Source organism: Electrophorus electricus, chromosome 21 (genome assembly GCF_013358815.1).
Source record: "Electrophorus electricus isolate fEleEle1 chromosome 21, fEleEle1.pri, whole genome shotgun sequence".
In the NCBI taxonomy this organism is placed as follows: domain Eukaryota; kingdom Metazoa; phylum Chordata; class Actinopteri; order Gymnotiformes; family Gymnotidae; genus Electrophorus; species Electrophorus electricus.
Window position 1 is genome coordinate 10,531,336 of NC_049555.1, and position 15,514 is coordinate 10,546,849.

Sequence of the window (15,514 nt, forward strand, 5' to 3'; positions counted from 1 at the left end):
CTCCAAAGGCTGACACGTAGTCTGTGTTATTGTAAGGATTGTATTTGCATTCAATTACCGGTTTAGATTTTGCCTGTTGGACATAAATAGCATTCATTAGCAATTTTTTCCCCAATAATATGGAAAAAATAACTTATTTGTTCTTTTGTGTTTTTAATTGGAATATCCGAAAACATTAACATGATATAGAGCAGAGACATGGCATGATTCATATTTACCTTTTATGGATGAAAACGTCTCAGCAATGATAACTGTGCTATGTCCTAAATGATGAATTAAAACTTCCTAAAGGAATTCCACATTTTACCTAAAGGAATTCCATGTTTTCCCTAATGGATTTCCACATTTTCCACTCAAAGCCTTCTTAATAAGGAGATCCTGTGGTTTTCAGCTATTATGATTTCAAGAACTTAAGTGTTTAGATTAGCTTGTCTACTAATTGCTGAAAGCACATTCATTTTTAAAGTGGTTTTATTCACTTTCCCCACACACCTATTCAGCATGATTAAAATACTGCTCACAGATTCATGGTTAAAGTACAGATTCATGGTTAAAGTACTGCTTGTAGTCACATTCACAGTTAAAGTACAGATTAGTGATTAAAGTACTGTTCTTGGTCGGATTCCTGGTTAAACTACTGCTCGCAGCCAGATTTATGATTAAATTACTGCTTGTAGTCAGATTCATGATTACAGTATTGCTTTAATCATGGATAAAGTACAGATTCATGATTAAAGTAGTGCTGACAGTCAGATTCATGGGTAAAGTACTGCTTGTAGTCAAATTCTTGGCAAATATTTCTGTTAGCAATATTTTGAAATTTCTGCATCTCTTTTACTTCTTTCATTGGAAAACCTTTAGTATGTGACTCAATAACAAAGTAAGGGCTGCATGCACAATACCAAACACTTGCACAGCAAGAATTAAATGTTTCTTTTTTATGCAATTTCAGAGCTAAAACATTCATTGCAAATGCATGTGCACTTGGATTTAATAATGACTTGACATAAATTAGTGTGAGAGTAGAGGAATAAAGTTTCCAGTCAATGGGCTCAATGAGATGCACAACCACGGATCATTATTATTTCAATGCATTTTACATAATTTAGGATTTTTTAAATGATTATTTTTAAAATGATTTAAGAAAACATACACAATGGGTCCCAGACCAAATTTAGCAAGTGAAAGGGTCCAGCATTGAAAGTCAGTAGCGCTCCCCCTTACTCGTGGTGTGTGTGATGCCCTGGGCCATTTCTGAGTGCTGCTACGGTCTCGTCTAAACTCCTCTTCCCTGTGTGTTTCCTGCAGATGTCATGGCGCCCGACCTACCGAAGCTCCAAGTTTCGAAATGTCTACGGCAAGGTAGCCAACCGGGAGCACTGCTTCGAAGGCGTGCCCATCACAAAGAACGTCCATGACAACCACTTCTGTGCTGTCAACAGCAAGTTCCTCGCCATAGTGACGGAGAGCGCTGGAGGAGGCTCCTTCGTTGTTATCCCAGTCACTCAGGTAACCGCAGCTACCAGCCGTGGCACACCGGTGACCCCTGGGCCGTTTGTCTTCAGCACATGGGGGAAAGCGAGAGATGAACAAAGGAGGGAATTAGATGGCAGTAAGCTGCAGACACAGAGAACAACAGCATAAGATATTGTAGCCTAGTATAAGTGGTGTGGGATTTATTATACAGGATGGGAGGCCCCAGGTAACAGTCAAGCATCTGTGAGATTGACATGAGTCGGGAGGCTGTTCTGTGTATGTGTATGTGTGTGAGTGTGTGTGTGTGTGTGTGCGTGTGTGTGTGTGTGTGTGTGTGTGTATGTATGTGTGTGAGTGTGTCTATGTGTGTGTGTGTGTATGTGTGTGTGAGTGTGTGTGAGTGTGTCTATGTGTGTGTGTGTATGTGTGTATGTGTGTGAGTGTGTGTATGTGTGTGTGTGTGTGTGGGGGGGGGGGGGTTCATTCAATAAAGTGATCTGGAGGCTCACTGTTTTGGAACAGAAATGTCTCCTCTTCCACTCAAATCAGGGACACTTTATGGCCTGGATATCAGACAGCACAGAAAAAGAAACTGTAAAGAAACTCCTTGTAAAAATTCTTGTACGAATTTCAGTGTCATGTCATTATTTATCGTGAATATCATTCAAGCATGTCATCTGAAACCACTTATTTACTGAATTTTCCATCCATGCTGAGATAACACGTCAGCTTACAACTGTCCCAAAACTCTGGGCCAGTACTACTCAGCCTCTCCAGCTCCAGGGTTTTAGTGTCCCTGGCAGCTCAGTCTTCGGTCCAGAGTGGAGGCAAAGCAAACCCCCAGCACAGAGCAAAGAGCACAGACGTATTACACTAATCTGCCTTTGTAACAGAGCAAATTGGATGAAGCCTTTTGGTCTTCTGACACTGTCGATTCCGTGATGCAGGCCAGCAGCACAAACAGCGTGCAGAGGATCGATCCTCTCCTGCTCTTTTGATCTCTCTAATTTGATAGGAGAAAACACATTGCTCCAGTTACAGAACTTCAGAGACCTTCACAGATTCGATGTTTCCTTTTGTTGTTTCTTTATACAGATTTACTATGTGACTTGGGGAGGGGTATGATAATATGTTAATTATCAATGTCAGTTATATGTTTTATTTCTGGAGCTCCCATGGGCTTCCGTAGGCTCCCATAGACTCTAATAGGCTCTCATAGGCTAAATGAGTATAAGATAAATAGAGACTATGCATACAAATTTCTAGAACCATCAGGAGAGGCGGAGACACGGGTTGGTGATGTTGACGGCTGTGGGTAACTTACAGGAAGCAGTGGGATCCCCTTTAAGCCAGTCGCGCTCTTTCCTCCGCGGCACCTTGTGTCCAGTCAGGCATTTCTGAGGGACTCGGTGTAGCTGTGCATGGCATGTTTAATGGTTAGTGCTGCGAGTGCCCTGCTCAAACGTACAGCACAGTGGGGAAGCACTCACAAGCCTTTGATGAGCTCGTGGCGCCAAGGCCCTGCCGACTACAGGACAGCGTGGAGGGCAGACTGACCACACCTACTTGGATTTCCGCCTGGGTTTTCCTGGACTCACTGGGAGATGGGACTGATCCCTTACTGTCTCGTCCGACCTCAGTGTCTGTGCCCCTCTCTATCTCTGAGATACTGCAGGCCCTCTGCAGAGTTAACACACCATGAATACTGAGCAGCATATGATGGCCTTTTTTGCTGTTTTTTTACATTGCCACTGTGGGTGTGGTTTTGTGGTGACATTGTAGCCAAACTACATATAACAAATTTAGTATGTGGTTTCTCTTAATTGTAAATCAACACAGGAAACAAATGTAATTTGATTTTATTTTGCACAAGGTTAAATTTTAACCTTTTACTTTCACTATGTTTTTTTTGGAATTGCATCAATATATGAAATTTTAAAAATATGCATGTGAATTATTATATCAGGCCTTGACAAAAGCATTTCCATAAGAGGTTTTTGTTCTCTTCTGGATTAAGTCTATATTTCTGCACCTGGAAAATGAGATGCATTTGGTATATTATACTCCAAATTAGATCCTAAGGACTCTATTTCATTTCAGAAAACCATGAAAATATCTGGCATGTCTTTAAGGCAGGAGCATTTTAACATGCTGCTTGCAGATTTGAGACTTAATAACTCAAAGGTTTCTAAGACATTTATCAGAGGGAAAGCGAGTCTGCTTGCATCTGTTCTGGAATCAGTGATGGCAGATTATCTCCAAGAGAAACAGACTCAAGAGATTAATACAGCTTCTGAACTGCAGACTGCTGGGTGCTGTGTGTGACAGAAGGACTTAAATTATGGGATGGAAGCTTCATATGGCCAATTCTTATATTCTCCTTGACCTGCTTGGCACACATACACACACACTCACAAATCTCATGGATAATCCACTGGAAGATGGAGTAAAATTAGGACAAAATCTTGAAGATGAAGATAAAAAGTAATTGCCTTGTAAAGAGTCTTGTGCCCATATGACGCAAATACAAGTGCACTCTCTCTCTCTCTCTCTCTCTCTCTCTCTCTGTCTCTTGGCATGAGCAAAGGCCATCTGGAAATGCTGACAGGAGTCTACCAGGCAGTCCAGACCACATCCAGGTGCTAAAAAAGCAGCCTCAAACATTTTCCACCACGCCTGACGTGCCATTTTGCCCCAGATGCCCACGGGGGCGTGCCCATGATACTCAGCTCCTGTCCCCCTGCTCCGTTCACTCTAATGGCTCCCCTGGGGGACAAGGGAGTTTATGACCAGGCCCACGGCGGCTGAACCTCCACCCCAGCGTGGCTCACGCTCTGGCTCGCACCCCGCCTGCTCCGCCGACGAGGAATGAAGCGGAGTGTTAATTAGCAGGGAGTGTGACACACACTTTCCAGCCTCCTGCTTGCTTCCTGCTTGCAAGTCTGCGCTGCCTCTGAGAACGCCTTGCTTCATGGACATGCCTGTCTGGCTCCCTTTGTGTTCGGCGTGGTGCTCTAGTACTAATTATCAAACCAGTGTGAAAGTGAACCACTTGCTGGACAATGTCACCATTCAGAATATAATAATCTCATTACAGTGAGCTATAAATCACAATATTCCCTCATCATCCTCCTTTATCAGAGACATTTATTGGTTAGAAACATGCCCTTTCTAAGAACAGCGACTGTTGTTGACACCTGATGTATTGTTTGCCAACAACTGAAACACAGTATGCAAGTGTACACCAATATAAATTGTGTATAGATTGCACCAAGTGGATGGTGAGGGTATATAATATTTATATGATATTGCCACAAGTTTGATTCAATTCACATCAGTTCAGTTTCTAGCTTGATTTATTTGTACAGCCCGTTTTAGAGTAGATATTGTGTTATGTCTCTAAAGACTGGGACCAGTGAGCCCTCACTGAAAGAAACAGTGTCACTGCACACATATAATAAAACTCTTGATTGTCTACACTAGTAGGTATTTAGTACAGTGGAGTGATTTTAAAGCAGTGGGCATTTAGATTTTAGCTGTTGTCATGTTAGCTATGTCACACAGAATCTCCAGAGTCTGTGGGCACATGACTCTTAACAGTAGTCTGGAATCACCTACATCCTGATATGAACATGCACCAGGTTTGGCCTTCATATTTACTACAGATATTATAAACCTAAAAAAAACCTAAAATATAAAACCTTCGTATTCAACATTTCGTGTCAACATTAAGATCCATTGTACAAATGTTTCAAAACGAGTGTGTTGAAATGATACACATTGACCATATAACTGAATAAGCACTTAATATAATATTTGTAAACTCTGCTTGTAAGCTATCTACTGTAACTGTTGGTTATGGCATTAAATTCACATTTGATTTCCCTCTTTGTAGTCAGTTTGGTTAGGACGCCTTCATTTTAAAAGATAGCTTTGGTTTAAAAAGCTATGGAATTCAGTGAAGCCGGCAATGCTCCTGAACTAGAAGTCTAGACTCTTTTAGTGACACTATGATTACAATAATCACAGAGGTTTTCCTGGTGGTCTTTTGTAACACCCACAATAATGGGTGATGACTGAATTCATTAGTATTCAAATCTGTGTGTGTGTGTGTGTATGTGTGCACTACTGGAAGCCCCCAGACAGTAGGGATGAAGTGTGTGTTTGGTGTGCACCTGAAGGAGTCAGCACAGGATAAGATGATGTGCAGCCAACACATCTGTGCCATCTCTCTTCCTTTCTCTCTCTCTCTCTCTCTCTTTCTATTGTTCTCTGCCTTGCTTCTCTCTCTCTCTCTCTCTCTCTCTCTCTCTCTCTCTCTCTCTCTCTATTGTTCTCTCCCTTGCTTCTCTCTCTCTCTCTCTCTTTCTATTGTTCTCTGCCTTGCTTCTCTCTCTCTCTCTCTCTCTCTCTCTCTCTCTCTCTCTCTCTTCCTTGCTTCTCTCTGTCTATCTGTTTACCCCTCTTTGGTTTTCTTTGCCTCTGTCTCTCTGACTTTAATCAGTCTCTACTGCAGACATGCGTATGTTCAAAGACTTCAGCACAGGGAGATAACTTTATGGAAACAGTAGAAATTGATGGAAGTTTCATCTGACAAGGCAATCAATAAGCAATCAGAGGTCATAATACAGTTCTGGTTACAACTCTGACTATGTTTAACCCCTAGCGTGTGTTCAGAATGTGTTCCAGTTCTTTACTGTTTATTTGATATAGTCATACAAGATACTTAATGAATTCTGCACATGCTTGTATCATTTATATTATTATTAAGCTTTTTAAGCTTATCGATATTATATATATATATATATATATATATATATATATATATATATATATATATATATAAAATCATTATATAATTATATATATAATTATATGTATATAATAATAATAATAATTATTATTATTATTATTATTATTATTATTATTATTATTATTAAACTTTTATAGTATCATTTCAGTATAGACTTGGAAGATCCACATTTTTGCAGGTTATGCTATGGTGTGTTCTTATGCCACCTCGGTCAGTAGCTATAGAGTTTACATGTTGCAATGCAAAAATGCCTAATGGATTTTAAATGAGCTCTTAATGACAGAGAACTCAAAATATAAAATAAAGTGACCGAGTAATATGGAAAAGGGTTATATAGAAATACATCTATATAGCACAAAAAGGACCGAGCCCCGGGTAGACGCTGGGTGCACGTCGCCTTGGCCCTGCGTCCCTGCCCTGCGTCTCTCAGAGGAAATCGCAGAGTCTCACAGCTGCCTGTCCCCCAGCCATCCTGTTCTCCTTCACTCCACCCACCCACATCCATCTCCTCACTGTCTGGATGTGTATGTATACTTTCATTGCGCTGTGCTCTTTGGTTTGTTCACAGTCAGTCAGCCAATGTGTCGTTTAGTGTGTGAGCATTGTTAAACTGATACCAAATTGATTGGTACTGGTGTGGTTAAGATGATCTGAGGATCTTTTGTCTTATAATACAGGACAAAAGATCCAACCAGTACACAAGTTGAAACTCTCAAAAATGCCATTTAGAGGAAATATTTTTGTATAATTTATAGCCATTTTATGTTGAATTTTGAATTTGTTTTATTCAGTTATTTGGAATAATAACAATCAGATAAGTTGCAACATATTATAACATATTAAATATTGTGAGCCTAAGAAACTTTGACATTTTCTAGTCTAGTCTATTTCTAGTCTATTATTCATTTGTCTGCACCCCTGGGAAATCAGTAGAAATTTTGATCTTATTACTTATTACTTGGTGGATGTCTCTCAATTTAAAGTGCCCTTGGGCAATACCTGCGCCAATTTTAAATTATCGTGATGAAACGAAATATTACTGGTATGATTTTCTTCTTTGCGTCGGGTGAATATGGGACAACAGCGGTGGTATGAGAACTGTTTACATTTGTAGCAGACTATGTTTTCTTTTCTTTTTCCCCCTGAAGAATCAGAGAAGAGGTTACCTACATCAAGAGCACAGTACCTGCACTTTAATGTAGATGTTATTATATTTTACTTTGTAACATCTTTCTCTGACCAGTAGCATAAAGGGAGTCTAGCCCTATGCCAGTCTGATAGCTGAGTTAAAGCCCTACGGGATGTCCAGGTAACAGCCACCATGACTGTTCGCTCATGCACAGTCTAAACTACAAATCCCAGAGGACCTTATAAGGAGGTCATCACTTCAACATCACTTCCTTCTCACGCGGTTCAGTAGTTCCGACTGCTGTGAAGCAGCGCCACATGGTGGATGGTTTGGTGCATTACAGAAGAGCAGAGGTGCCTCCTGTTCACTTGTATCAAAGTGCAATGACCACACAGAATATAAGCAGATGTCTCTCAGTTTAAATATCGTGTTTGGCTTGAAAGCAACTCTAATTGGTTTATTAGAGGAGGTATTATGAAAGGGAGAGAGACAGAGAGAGAACAGGTGATAGGTCACATGTAAATGATAACATGTGTTTGTGACTGTTTTTCTTCCACAGTCAGGCCGCATCGACCCTCACCATCCAAAGGTCTGTGGTCACCAAGGCAACGTGCTGGACATCAAATGGAACCCTTTTCATGAAAACATAATAGCCTCCTGTTCTGAAGACTCTTCTGTGAGTAAAATTATAGCCATGACAATAAAAATCTATTTATTCAGTAATACTCATGTAATTCAAGGTCACCTAAATTATTTTAAATAACCAAAAGGCATATATTTGTGAGTATGCTGTGTATAATTAACATAATTTTAAAAACGTACAGTCCTTTACATGTTTAGGAATAAATTAGAAAAGGACATAAACCAACAGATAAATCAAAATATTAAACCTTTTAGATTCCAGTCCTATGTTTTGTTTTTTAGTTTTTTCTTAAGATGTTTAGTAAATGTGGTTTAATGTTCAGTAACTATACAGAAACTAATATAAATGGTACATAGTTGAAAGATTAAGGAATGAGAGTCTGGGCTCACCAGTAAGTTCTTGGGGTCTAAGGGGTCATTCAGAAATCATAATCTTTACTCAGTGATGTCAGAGTTTGCGCGTAATCTGTCTCTGATTTATATTACTTTATAATCGAAATAATCTCTGATGTTATTAAGTGACTGTACAAGTATTATTGAGTTATTTTCAGCCAGTAGCTCTGATGAAAGATCTCCCTATTACCACTGTAATCCTTTCAAATCCCAGTGCATTAGCCAACATAGATTATTTGTTACTGTGCTGATGTAATCCTGTTCACTAGAAGAATAATGAGTCCCATAGACTAAAAAATATGTAAGCAGCATTTGATTGATCTATCAATTGATTGCATAAATTAACAGTACTTATTTTATAATACTTCCATTCACAATACTTCAACAAGCATGAACATCAAGAGTATTCATGGAATTATCCAGAATCTCTAAATTCTAATCTCTGTTGTTATCCCTACTCTTTTTGTGTGTGTGTGTGTGTGTGTGTGTGCGTGCGTGCGTGCATGCGTGTGTACATGCTTCTCAGGTGCGTATATGGGAGATCCCAGACAGTGGCTTAAGAAGGAATATGACTGAAGCCGTGCTGGAGTTGTATGGGCACAGCAGGAGAGTGGGGCTTATAGAATGGCATCCCACTAGCAACGGCATCCTGTTCAGCGCTGGATATGACTACAAGGTAATATGAGCATTCCCACACTATGTAGAACATAGCTTTTTTTTGCCAAACAACTGTATTCATTCTTTGTTTACTTGTTTGCTTGCAAAGTGGAGTCCATATGTGTTTAACTGATTTAAATCTTTTGACATCCTGAAATGTCTTTTGTGTTCTTTAAATGTAAAAGTATATTGTTTTTTTTTTGTCTCTAACATTGTAATTTAACTTACTTTAATTGATGATACTCACTAAGGCATAATTTGTGGCTGTTTCTCAGCCCTGGAGGTTTGTATATGTGAAAGAGGATGCCAGTCTTGGATTTGTGCTGTAGATCTTGATCTGGAACCTGGAGATCGGCGAGCCAGTGAAGATGATCGACTGTCACACAGATGTGATTCTCTGCATGTCCTTTAATACTGAGGGAAGCCTGCTCACCACCAGCTGTAAGGACAAGAAGCTGCGTGTCATCGAACCTCGCTCTGGAAATGTGTTACAAGTGAGACCCTCAGCCACTGTAACACACACACACACCCACACCCACACACCTGAAGATCCCACCTCAGCGGAGGTGTGGCTTCTGCTCCTGAGCTGAGTGTCGTTGCACAGCAGTCGTCAAAGCTTTAGGCACATGGCTCGTTAACGGAACACACCCAGAGTGGCACTCCAGCCTATACTCTGTCAAACCTCTGCATTCGGACTAGACACTGGACTTCAGCCTCTACAAAGAGCTTTGCAAATCAATACCTCAAACCTGACCTGCCTGTAACATTTTACCAAAGGTCACCTGAAACTTTTAATAATTTAGTTTTCTCACATAGAGCATTTTTGCTTTGGAATGCTTCTTGAGATAAGCCACAGATTATTGTCTGATTATGAATATAAATCCTACTGTGGGCTAACTAGCAGGCACTTGCGATTAAATCAAGAGGAAATTGACAATTCTAATTGCAAGATGTTAACTGTTTACATTATGCATTCTAGTGTTTTCATTCATATAAGATTTTGTAATAATATACTTCCCTTTCTTAAACAGAATTCTCAAAATGATTTCTTTAGTTTGCTAATTTGTGTACACAAATAGTGTCGATCCAGTACATAGGTAATACTGAGATGCGGAAGGATGTGAACTTTTCTGTTTCCCTTCATTCTCTGGGGAGCGTGTTGTTTTCTCTGGGCAGGAGGCGAACTGTAAGAATCACAAGGTGAACCGTGTGGTGTTCCTGGGTAACATGAAGCGCCTCCTAACAACAGGGGTGTCCCGCTGGAACACACGGCAGATTGCACTGTGGGACCAGGTGGGACACTTTACAAGCAGGGTTTGTGTATACTCTGTGTGTGTGTGTGTGTGTGTGTGTGTGTCTGTCCATTAAATTCCTTAACTTCAGAACGGGCTGAGTCAATGGACATGGCCGGATGGGTTATAAATATAGGGAGTCCCTGATTCTAACGTTCTCACTCCACTGGAGGTCATTGTGGCTTGTATTCACAATGCCTGCAGAGCTCAGTGTATCTCTGACCCTCAGGAGGATCTGTCCATACCACTCATAGAGGAAGAAATAGATGGCCTGTCGGGGCTGCTCTTCCCGTTCTACGATGCAGACACACATATGCTCTATCTGGCAGGCAAGGTAAGCAGTACCACACACACACACACACACACACACACAAATATGTGCAGAAATCCATCAATGTCAAATTACAAGGCTCTGTTAAAGTGTAACTATGATGCAACTTATGCATGTTGTATCACTCAGTGCATTATGGAGGTATGGATCAGGTATTTATCTCTGAGCTGAAAGATTGCATGCATGCAGTGTGTTTGGGAGCTTTTATTTGATTTTGACCTTCATTTACATATGGAAGTTCTTGCATACTAATGATCTGAGCTGAATAACATTTGGGGGTGTTGTCAGGGTGACGGCAACATCCGCTACTATGAGGTAACCACGGAGAAGCCTTACCTGCAGTATCTCATGGAGTTCAGATCCCCTACACCCCAGAAAGGACTCGGTAAGCTCAGATTGTTTGGGTTTGCAATGGTCCATCAAACACCAGACAGACAGCAACAGCACAAGCCAACATAAAAAAAACCAAAAAAAAACTATTACACCTTGAGTTTTACAAGTGTTCCTGTTTTGTCTGTTAGGTGTAATGCCAAAACTGGGCTTGGATGTGGGAGCGTGTGAAGTGTTTAGGTTCTATAAGCTGGTGACCCTGAAGGGACTGATTGAGCCCATCTCCATGATCGTGCCAAGGAGGGTGAGCAAAAGTCCAAAAACCAGGAGTTGAACCACACGTTAGCACCGGCAGCCCCTGCCGCCATTTAGGAAAGCAACTTATTTATATTTTCTACACAATGTTTGGGGGGAAAATGTGGAAATATGTGTGGGATTGTTAAGCATTTTCATTCTTTTGCGGAAGTTCTGTTTTCCCTCTTATATGTTGGCTAATTGTCAAGTAGGTTTCCTCCTATCATACAACAACAGGTGGTACCAGTATAAGAGGATGTGAGATAACACACAAACCTCCTCTGATAGATATGCAGCTTGTTGGTATATGTTAGTGATCTGCAGGTCAGCTAACCTCATGGATTTAGCCACATGGCCATGATGAAGGACTGAGTTGTAATAGGTTAAGAGGACCATGCAGCCTCTCTGTCTCAATGAAAATGCATTCAACTGGGTTACCTGGGCCCTTGGACCACACAGAGCACAGCTGCGATTCAAAGCTGAATAACTGGGGCCCACATCTGCTTTATTTTTAAACATAGGCTCTGCTTAACAGAATAAATCTCCCTACTCCTCTAAATGTGTGGGTATAATAGCCTGACACCTCACAGAGTTACAGGCCTTATCTAAGAAGTGTGATGGTTTTGCCTGTTTTCTTTATTAGTGCAGCAGAACAAGTGATAGCTATGTAATTACACAGACTCATAGGGCTGGTCTCACTCTTTACATGCAGAAAAGCTAATGTTAGGGTAATGCTCAGCACGCACACACACACACACACACACACACACACACACACATTCATCAGGGAGTGGTAGCCTGTCTTGTTACCAAAATGCTTCAGTAGCAAATAGATCCCCACCCCGCTGTGCTGAACTATCATCTACACTACGCCAGAGGTAAAATCATACACCAAAATATCTCTTTTGTTGAAGTCTCTCTTAGATTGTTTGTGTGTAAAATGGAACTTACACAAATAGTACACTAGATGTTCATCACTAGTGATTGTACTGTGTAGCACTGTAAAAAAAATTATCCCATTTAAAAAAGAGAATCATTCTCACATTGTGCTTTTTGCCTTAATATTAGGCCTGAGAACTTATGCAGGCGAGGTGTACCAATCCGCATGTGACAGTGAGGGCATGTTTAGAGTGAGTGTGTGCTGTTTGCAGTCAGAGACGTACCAGGAGGACATCTACCCCATGACTCCAGGAACAGAGCCAGCTCTCTCCGCTGACGAGTGGCTCAGTGGTACTGACCGAGGTAAAATACTTGTGCTCGATTACAGTTGCAGAACGCCCAAGTTCACCCACCATGACTTCCAGGTAGCAGAAGCAATTAGTATGTCCTTTTAGATTGACTCTCATTTTTTCAGTGTTTAAAAAACACAGGGCACCTTATTTAATTTTTAAATTATCATCTTTCTTTTCATTATATAAGTAGTGCAGGATATTGACAAACGTGCGCTTTGAACCAACTCTGAAATGACTAGGCCTAGCGAGTCGAAGTGTGAGCAGAAACTTGTTGTGTATATGTGGCCACAGGTCCGGTACTCACGTCTCTGAAAGAGGGCTACAGCAGACCCAGCAAGCTGGTCTTCAAAGCCCCGGTGAAGGAGAAGAAGAGCGTGGTGGTTAACGGCATCGATCTACTGGAAAATGTGCCTCCCCGCACCGAGAATGAGGTGCCTGCCGTTCTCAAGCAGGGAATTAACAGGGCTGGGTGCTGTTCCGTAATGAAGAGCCGATTTAACCGCAGAATGTGGGAGTGTGTGTGATGTAAAGTAGCCCTGTGTGGGTTATGGCTGTGCAGCATAGTTCTACGTTTTTTTTTTCTTCTTTCTTTTATTCAGATTTTTAATGTAGACAGCTGTGTGTGTGTGTGTGTGTGTGCGTGAGTGTGAGAGAGAGAGAGAGAGAGAGAGAGAGAGAGAGAGAAATTACCCTGTTCTCCCCTCTGCAGCTCTTGCGGATGTTCTTTAGGCAGCAGGACGAGCTGAGGCGGCTGAAAGACGAGCTGGCTCAGAAGGATGTTCGAATCCGACAGCTGGAGCTGGAGCTCAATAACCTGCGAAACAGTCCCAGCAACAGCAACAGCAACAGCGCCGGCAGCCTGTGACCCGTATCCCAGCTGACGCTTTTTGTTTTTTTGTGTTTTTTGCTTGTAAAGTAACTGGCACCGGAGGCCGGCACTGCTGAAGCTCCCCAGTATCTGTCGCCGCGGTCCCACAAGGCCAAGTGTTTGTTCCCACTAGGACAGGTGACCCTCCCTGACCCCAACGGCCAATGTCTTTGCTGCTGTGTCAGCGAGGGACTAACATGGGCCATTGATCCGCTGCCCTCTCCCTCAAACCTCTGAGCACCTGTAGCCCGTGCTGACTGCCATGCACTTGGTGCTAGGGGGTCCACCTAAGGCTCGTGCATATACCAGTACATTTGCAGAGGGAAAGTAGTTGAAAGGGACATGACATTCTGTAAAATACCTGCAAAGGGCTTGTGTTTCTCCTCCTGCTCTTTATACATTCTCTGTTAATTGCATTTTCTCATTTTCACAAATGCCTTCTGAATCGTGCTCTCTTTCTCCTGTTTCTTCTTTCTTGTAAAGGTGTTGGTTTTCAGACCTACATTAGATTAGAATGGCTTCTACACATTATTTAGTACAAGCCATCGACTGTGTAACTGCCAGTTTTGGCATTTCCTCATTAAGAATTCATAACCCTAATAATTTATTTTGTTACATAGTTATCCCCCATTAGTCTTTCTGAATAATTAATGCTCTCCTTTACAACCATGGATGTAGTGACAGAGATCAAGAGCTAATCAGCCAAATAGACGTGTCATCATTTTTGCCATAACATTTTAAAGGCACAATAAGTGTGTGTATACATATGCGCACTCAGCGGCCTCTTTATTAGAAACACTCTTAGAAACCACCTGCAGCTGTGGAATTATATCCCGTAATCTTCAAGTGCAATTTGCATAAGCCATCCTCTAGCCCTTCACTAACAGTCAGCTTTACCACAGGACTGTTGTTGGATATTTGCTGTGCTTAATACACCCCTCAGTGTTAACGCTGTGTTGTTCGTAACAAAGGTTTCTAATAAAGTGGGTGGTCAGTGTTGCTAGTACATTGTTGTTCGGTAGGGACATGAAATCCCACATAGGCTGACAAACGTCTCATCTGATTCTGAGTGCTGAGTTTATTTAGAAAACTTGGAATCTACTTCCCCATGTGCTATTGAGACAAGATAAAGAGGAACTGACCCATGAACTGCATCTCTCAAAATTGCACATCTAAATTAGTTTTTGATTAGAAGTTCATGCATGTTTGTCATTGCAGGCTATGCAGTTTATGCAGACTACATTACACAATAACCCAAACTCAGAATACAGCCCGCATCATGTTAATTACCCAAGTCCTGACCTTCATGAAGTGATTGCTTTCTTATGCAAATGAACACAAGCCACCTACTATGAAAAGCATGAACGGTACAGTCCCTTAATGAAACCCAGCAATGACAGAAGTAGTAATAAGAGGAAGGCAGAGTTTAATTCAGACTGGTAGGTGGAATTCTTGTGCTTAGGTGTCATTCAGTTTGCTAAGGGTGCATAGAACAGAAACCAGCAAGTTCAAGAGGATGAGAAAAGGCCATTTTCCCCCCATGCTGCACCAAAATCAGATAATGTTCAGCAAGAAAACCATTTTATTGATTCCCTTGTATATTTATAAAGTGCCCAGTGCACCTGAATTACAAACTACATCATCTCTTATTTTGAACCTGTTTGATGCAAAGAAAAGTGAGACTGTTTCCAGAAAAAAAAGATGATAGAATCATTGATACATTTTTACTTTAGAGGAAGTAAACTGAAGCAAGTGTGGCACTGTTTTTAAGATTGCTTGAACACACAGCCTTACAATTCCCAATTCACTTGTACTAAAACTGGACCTATTCACTAACAGTGTAAATGATTAATATACATATTTTTAACCAGGGCAACTTTGAGATCTTTATATTATTTTATGAAGGAGTCATGCATACCAATGTACCTTTCAGACCCTCTCATATCTGGGTAATAAACTGCAGTATATTGTGAAAAATGTCCTAAAATTGAGAGAAGAATTAACTGTCTTTATTCATCGCATTTTATGTTTATACAATGCCGTATTTGATTTTTTTT

The 15,514-nt window shown here is 41.1% G+C and overlaps 1 protein-coding gene across 6 annotated transcripts in view; it reads left to right on the top strand.

Moving 5' to 3' along the window:
* The window catches only part of coro2ba (coronin, actin binding protein, 2Ba), a 33,085-nt gene extending 18,622 nt beyond the window's left edge, over nucleotides 1–14,463 (top strand). For 4 of the 6 annotated variants that reach the window (XM_027001772.2, XM_027001768.2, XM_027001770.2 and 1 more), the window contains exons 2-12: nucleotides 1,309–1,509; nucleotides 7,978–8,094; nucleotides 8,980–9,129; nucleotides 9,440–9,604; nucleotides 10,266–10,403; nucleotides 10,632–10,736; nucleotides 11,022–11,118; nucleotides 11,255–11,367; nucleotides 12,509–12,599; nucleotides 12,881–13,020; nucleotides 13,299–14,463. In XM_027001772.2, the coding sequence (XP_026857573.1) occupies nucleotides 1,309–1,509; nucleotides 7,978–8,094; nucleotides 8,980–9,129; nucleotides 9,440–9,604; nucleotides 10,266–10,403; nucleotides 10,632–10,736; nucleotides 11,022–11,118; nucleotides 11,255–11,367; nucleotides 12,509–12,599; nucleotides 12,881–13,020; nucleotides 13,299–13,454 (1,473 nt within the window). In that variant the 3' untranslated portion in view covers nucleotides 13,455–14,463. The remainder of the gene's footprint in view (nucleotides 1–1,308; nucleotides 1,510–7,977; nucleotides 8,095–8,979; nucleotides 9,130–9,439; nucleotides 9,605–10,265; nucleotides 10,404–10,631; nucleotides 10,737–11,021; nucleotides 11,119–11,254; nucleotides 11,368–12,508; nucleotides 12,600–12,880; nucleotides 13,021–13,298) is intronic. The other 2 variants (XM_027001771.2, XM_027001773.2) reach the window with 1 other exon arrangement.
* Nucleotides 14,464–15,514: the final 1,051 nt, after the last annotated feature.